The following is a 6,000-nucleotide window of genomic DNA, read 5'->3' as shown; positions in this document are numbered from 1 at the left end:
CACTTTGCCTCTCAGCGTGGCAATGGCCAGGCCCCGAGTTAGGCGAGTGTCTGCTGTCCCACGGCAGGAGGGGAGACCTGCGGAGAGGCGGGCGCGGTGCCCCCGGCAGCCTGGCTGGGTCCGGGGCAGCGAGGCCCCGGGAGCTGGCGGCGCCGATGCTCCCGACGCCCCGCCCACGGCCCCAGCCAGGCCCAATGAGCGGCGCGAGCCGAGGAAAGCCCGCCGCCGGCACCGCCCGCGCTCCTCCCGCCCGCGGTCTCCTCCCGCCCGCGGTCTCCTCCCGCCCGCGGTCTCCTCCCGCCCGCGGTCTCCTCCCGCCCGCGGTCTCCTCCCGCCCGCGGTCTCCTCCCGCCCGCGGTCTCCTCCCGCCCGCGGTCTCCTCCCGCGAGCGCGGCGCCAGCCCCGAGGCGCCCAGTCCGCTCCCCGCCATGGGGCGCCGGGCGCTCCTTCTGCTCCTGCCGCGGGTGCTGGCCGCGCTCGGCGGCATCGCGGGCTCCGGGACCGGTGAGTGGGGCCGCGGGCGGGGCGCCCTGGAAGGGACTGCAGCCCGCTTCGCAGGGTACAGGGGTGGCGGGCTGGGGGGCGCTGCAAGGGGCGGGAGGAGAGCTTGGGTTACCCTGGCTGGCGTGCGCGACGCCCCCCACCCCCCGTTCTGCAGTGACTTTCCACAGAGGAGGGTGACGTCGGGCCTTCGGGGGGGGGGCGCCAGATGAGTCGCGTGGTCCCCTGCTTCTCTGCCCTTGACTCCTTCCCATTCTGCCCAGTGGGTGGAAGGGAAGGTGGGCTCCGCGGACACCCTCGGTGTCTTTCCTTCATCCTTCCCCAAGCGTGTGGGAGAGAGCTCTGCACACCTGAGTGCAGGGCGCACCCTCTTCCTTCCCCCAACGTCCTGGCCTAGTGGGATCCGCTTTCTAGCCCTAGTCTCCGAGGGGACCCGCAGCTCAGGGTTCACCAGGCAGCAGATTTAGCCTGGGTGGAGGCCCCGGCCTCGGGAAGACATAACCTCACTCCAGAAACAGCACGGGGAAATGGGGCTTGGGTCTGAGGTGCAGTTCTGTGGTACTTGTTGATATACCACTCAGGTTTAGGCAGACCCCAGGGCAGAGGAGAGCTGAGTCCATGCCCCAGGGTGACTGAGACACCCACAGTTCCCAAGTGGTGGGTGGCCGGTTGGTGGCTTAGCCATGTCTAGGAGGTGCCTAGCATTTGTCAAACCATCTGGCCTGCGGATCTCTCCCGACAGGTGCTCCTCAATGGCCCTCATAGATTGAGGGCTGGTTTTAAATCATTTTAACTTATGCAGACTCTTGGTCAAGGGGATGTTAACTAATTTGGAAGAGGTGCCACTTAACTGAGTTGTTTGTCTTCCAGGAAGGGTTCTAACCCACAGGATTTTTTGCCTCACCTGGTGGGGCATCTCTGCAGTGATGAGAAGCCCTTGCTCTGTGTGGTCTTTTTGCATCACTACTGACGCACCTTTACAGCTACTTGCATTTTTTACTAAGCAGTGGTTACTGAAGCCTTATGGCATGCAGCCCTCTTTAGGATGTCTGTTCTAGAATAGCATGTGATCACCCTACTTGGCATATTAACAGACTATGAGAAAGCTACCCTATACTTAACATATAAGTAAGTATGTTACAATATATCTGATTTATTCACAGGAAGCATCTACATAAGTGAGAAGTAATGTTTTGAGACCCCTCTGCAGATGTGTAGAATCTATATGCACACTTGGTCTCCAGACTGAGAATCACCAGGGCAAAATGTTGTTCCAGGTGTGACTCACCTGCAAGTGTGAGTCTTTGAGGGCTGACTGGAGCCCTAATTGGGATCCTTCTGGAAGGACCTTCCAGAAGTGGTAGCAAAAGAGTTAACACTTTATGAAGATTTATATGGTGGGTATACTGCGCGCCAAGTGGCTTTGTGGCCATTTAATCTATGAATCTTTCTCTTCTGATCACTTATTTACTAGTCTCATTTTATAGACAGAAAACAGATCCAGAGAGAGGAAGTAACTCTCCCAAGGTCATATTGTTAGTAAGTGATCTCACTAAAATGCCAATATCACCTGCTCTCAATGGTTTTGGTCAAGCTAGGTGAGATTGCTTGCATGGCATCTGAGTAGATGGCAGAGTTGTTAGCTACCCATTAGTAACCAATACTTTCTGAATATTTTATTTAAAATGTTTTTTATAAGTCAGCCTTAAAACAAAATCAAACCTCGAGTAGCTAAGCTAAAAGTACTATCTTAGAGGGATACAAGTAAGACTAAGAAATGGTCGCTTACCAAAGAAGGTGTGGTCTACACAGTGGCCTTCCATTGTCAATTTCCATTACACAACCTTGCGTACCACTTTCCATTCCATGTACAAATTGTTCCTGGGAGTAGGACCATGGAGGGGGGGTTCTTCACTGCATCTTGCAGAGACTTCTAGTACAGGCCATGTGGTTTATCTTTTCTAGGAACTAAAGATTGGCTTTTTCTCTTTGAAAGTTAGGACAGTGTAGTGAATTCAGTATAGTCAGCCCTTCCTGGTGTTTTCTTCTGAGGACCACATTCCATAACAGGCTTATTTTTGAGTATTAATCATTCAAGGTTGATAAACACAAGTTCATGACTTGAATAAAACAGATAGTGTAAATTAGTCTCATGCAAATAACTGAAACCTTAAATATTTATACCCAACTTATTAGAGTCATTCTTATGAAGATAGTATGTAGGACCCAAAATCCTAATCTAATTTTTAAATGTGTCTGCACATGCTTAAAAGTAAACTAGAGTCCGGGCGCCTGGGTGGCTCAGTCGTTAAGCGTCTGCCTTCAGCTCAGGGCATGATCCCAGGGTCCTGGGATCGAGCCCCGCATCAGGCTCCCTGCTCAGCGGGAAGCCTGCTTCTCCCTCTCCCACCCCCCCTGCTTGTGTTCCCTCTCTCTCTATGTCTCTATCTGTCAAAAAAATAAATAAAATCTTAAAAAAAAAAAAAAAAGTAAACTAGAGCCCAAACTTTGAGCTTAGACTTCTAAATGCGCGACTATTCATACAGAGTCTTTAAGATCAAACCAGATCTGGAGCAGTAGCTGGGTCTCTTTGAGAACAGTGCAAGTTGACCCCATTCGAATGGGAAAATGGAGGCGAATGGCAATTTCCCAACTCCACACCACCAGAAAGAACAGTTTCCAAGGATCATTACTGCGGAAGTCCTATGGATTTTTATGGTACTGAATCCCCCTAGTGTTCTGGGTATTAGTTGAAGGACCTTCCTCTGAATGACCTTTTCACTGCAGCTTCTCATGAAAAGGTGTTCTCTTGTACCCAAGGAAGCCAGGAACTCGCATGGATTTGCTTTTTGTTCATCCAATGCAGATGAAGTAAGGTGTAACATGACGAGGCAAGCTGCGTGTGGGGAAAGGTGCATTCCTGTGACCTGGCTCTGCAATGGACGGCAAGAGTGCCCTGATGGGACTGATGAGCAGTGTGGTGAGCACTCCTCGCTCTATCGTGTTCTCATCATGGATGAGAATGGCCCTTAGTGCTGTGTGCCTGGCTGACGGGGTCAGGTCTTAGGGTTTTCCCTCCTAGGGGGTATTCAGGAATATTAGGTGTGCTGGGTTGTTGCAGGCTTTCAGCAGGTAAGTCTGGGGATGTACATGTTGGTAGCATTGTTCTCAAGACAAGTGTGGAGGGCTAGTTGGGATAGAAAATCCAGCACAAGTCTGGCTTCTCACCTTCAAGTCTAGCTTAAACATGTGACAAGTACTGAAACTGGGATAAAACATTTTAAATAAGTACTGAAGCTGGAAGGCAGGGGTATGGTGTGTTGTTCAGGGTGACACGGAAAGGACAGGCAAATTTAGGATGGACTCCGTGGCAGATCGGGACTTACTTGTTCTTTTGCTAATGAAAATACTTCATACGAAACCCGAATTGAAAAGCTGCCAACACCCTGACAGACACCTCTTCCTCTCTGCCTCTCGAACACTACCCCCTGCCTGCAGAGGAAGTGTGTCGTGGACACCCACAGGCCTGGCAGTGTGATGACGGGAAGTGTATTTCTGTTAGCTGGCTCTGTGATGGCGCAGGGGACTGCCCGGACGGCTCTGATGAGGTTAACTGTGGTACGTACAATTTATTTTCCCTTCGGACATGTTCTCTCTGTGTTAGCCACATCGATGAACCTCCACGCTATTAAGGGACACCAGCAAGTCACTAGATAGCCTTCTGCCGGACGGGGGCTAAATCCACATGTTCGATTGTCGCCGGGATGACAGGTGACCTTTTATCCACTTCTGCATTTTGCAAAATCACCTAAAAGATTCTTGCCTCTTTTGGCTTTTTAAGCTGCTTTGGGGGTGAAACTTCAGTGTACAGAGTTGGGGCCACATCTCCGGTGGCCAGCATCCCGTTCGGTTCTTGGTTTTGCGGAGAACAAATCCGTGAGCAAACTGTGAATACCCAAACACGCAAGCCTGCAGCTCAGCCGTTCCACCGCACTGAGCCAGCGCCTGCCTTTTACAGAGGTCTCCATCGCATGCCCTGGCCAGAAAGTCCAGTGTCCGGGACATTCTCAGTGTCGCGAGGCTTGGGAACTCTGTGACGTCCATGGGGACTGTGGAGATGGGCTCGATGAAGCACGCTGCTCCCCGAACCGCTGTCTGGCGGGCCAGTGGCAGTGCAGGAACCAGGTGTGTGTTGCGGATAGCTGGAGGTGCGACGGGGTCAATGACTGCGGGGACTCCTCGGACGAGGACGCCTGTGGTGAGTGCCCCTCCCCTCACCCCTCCCGGCCTGTCCTTTAAAGAGGACGGTTGTACCGTGTGGGCTGCTTTCTAAAAGTTGCATTTTCATTCCTATAACCGAGGCTTCCATCCTATATCTAAAAATAGGATGTTTCCTAGCAATGACCAAGACGTAGTTAGTTGTCCACGGAAACATCGAGCCGTGCTCGAATAGTAACTCTGTGCTGGACACTCTAGGCAATATGGCCATGGCTCAGAACCCCGGAGCATCCATATCTGAAGGAAGCCTCCTAAGGGATGCCTCACGTCCTTATGCAGTCAATGACAGGGGGAAACTTCTCATTAAAAGAGGACTCCCTCCCCCGCCCCCCAACCCCTGCGAAGAACTTGATGAGTACCACGTTCCTTTTCTTTACCCCACATACACAATGCAATGGAACCTCCAACTTCACGGTAAACCACAATCCCACTTGATCTTTCTAGAATTAAATCTGCAATATTGAATATATTCAGATTCTAACATTTTTATCACGTATAAACTGGTTTTGTAAGAGGGTCTTCCTTTAGGGCTCACGTTGACAGATTTTAACACCATTTCAATTACAACTACTTAATACTAATTCAGTTCGAATTCAGTATTATTTCAACCCAGTGCCCAAGTGGCTTGCGTCACTTCGTCGTTATCAAGTCTTAAGTCCCAGTTCCCTGACAACTCTGCTTAAAATGATAAGACTTTCTTTCCTACCTAGACTTGCCTTGGGTTCTGAAAATCCTGCCACCTTACTATAATTAATGATTGTCTGTTTGGCTCCCCCTTCCCCCACGTGCTGTTGGAAAAGAAGGCTCTCCTTCCTACACAGCCTCCTGTCCAGAAGGCACGGTTAGATGTGATGAAGGGAAATGCATCCTGGAATCCCTGATGTGTGATGGGAAGGCAGACTGCGCAGATGGTGCTGATGAACCCACTACATGTGGTGAGGACCCAATTGCCAGGTGTCACGTGGGGGTGGGGAGACTCCGATTACATCAGCCAATGCCTTAGTTATCACGGGGGTCCATGCTCTCAGAGAATGCTTGGACCAAACCCCTACGTCAGCAGTCATCCTTCCGTGATGGGTCCCCCACATCTTACAAGTTCCGGGCCTCGGCTCTGGTCTCCTGAGTGTGTGCAAAGCTTACCTGAGCTGTAAAACTTTGCGAGTTCTCCTCACGTTACGGCTAAATAGACTAAACGCCTCAAACCACATTGCTCCGAAAATT

At 51.3% G+C, this 6,000-nt stretch overlaps 1 protein-coding gene across 3 annotated transcripts in view; it reads left to right on the top strand.

The window, feature by feature from the left end:
- Positions 1 to 386: 386 nt before the first annotated feature.
- The window catches only part of LOC102729064 (prolow-density lipoprotein receptor-related protein 1-like), a 39,843-nt gene continuing 34,229 nt past the window's right edge, over positions 387 to 6,000 (top strand). Inside the window, exons 1-5 of one of the 3 annotated variants that reach the window (XM_081808415.1) lie at positions 387 to 504; positions 3,368 to 3,481; positions 4,000 to 4,119; positions 4,520 to 4,759; positions 5,601 to 5,714. In XM_081808415.1, the coding sequence (XP_081664541.1) occupies positions 429 to 504; positions 3,368 to 3,481; positions 4,000 to 4,119; positions 4,520 to 4,759; positions 5,601 to 5,714 (664 nt within the window). In that variant the 5' untranslated portion in view covers positions 387 to 428. Of the gene's footprint in view, positions 505 to 2,969; positions 3,482 to 3,999; positions 4,120 to 4,519; positions 4,760 to 5,600; positions 5,715 to 6,000 lie in introns of those variants that run through there. The other 2 variants (XM_081808404.1, XM_081808425.1) reach the window with 2 other exon arrangements.

The sequence above is a fragment of the Leptonychotes weddellii genome, chromosome 2 (genome assembly GCF_054177405.1).
Source record: "Leptonychotes weddellii isolate Sample4059 chromosome 2, ASM5417740v2, whole genome shotgun sequence".
Classification (NCBI taxonomy): Eukaryota; Metazoa; Chordata; class Mammalia; order Carnivora; family Phocidae; genus Leptonychotes; species Leptonychotes weddellii.
The sequence above is the reverse complement of the archived record's forward strand: the minus strand, read 5'-3'. Positions and strand labels throughout refer to the sequence as shown.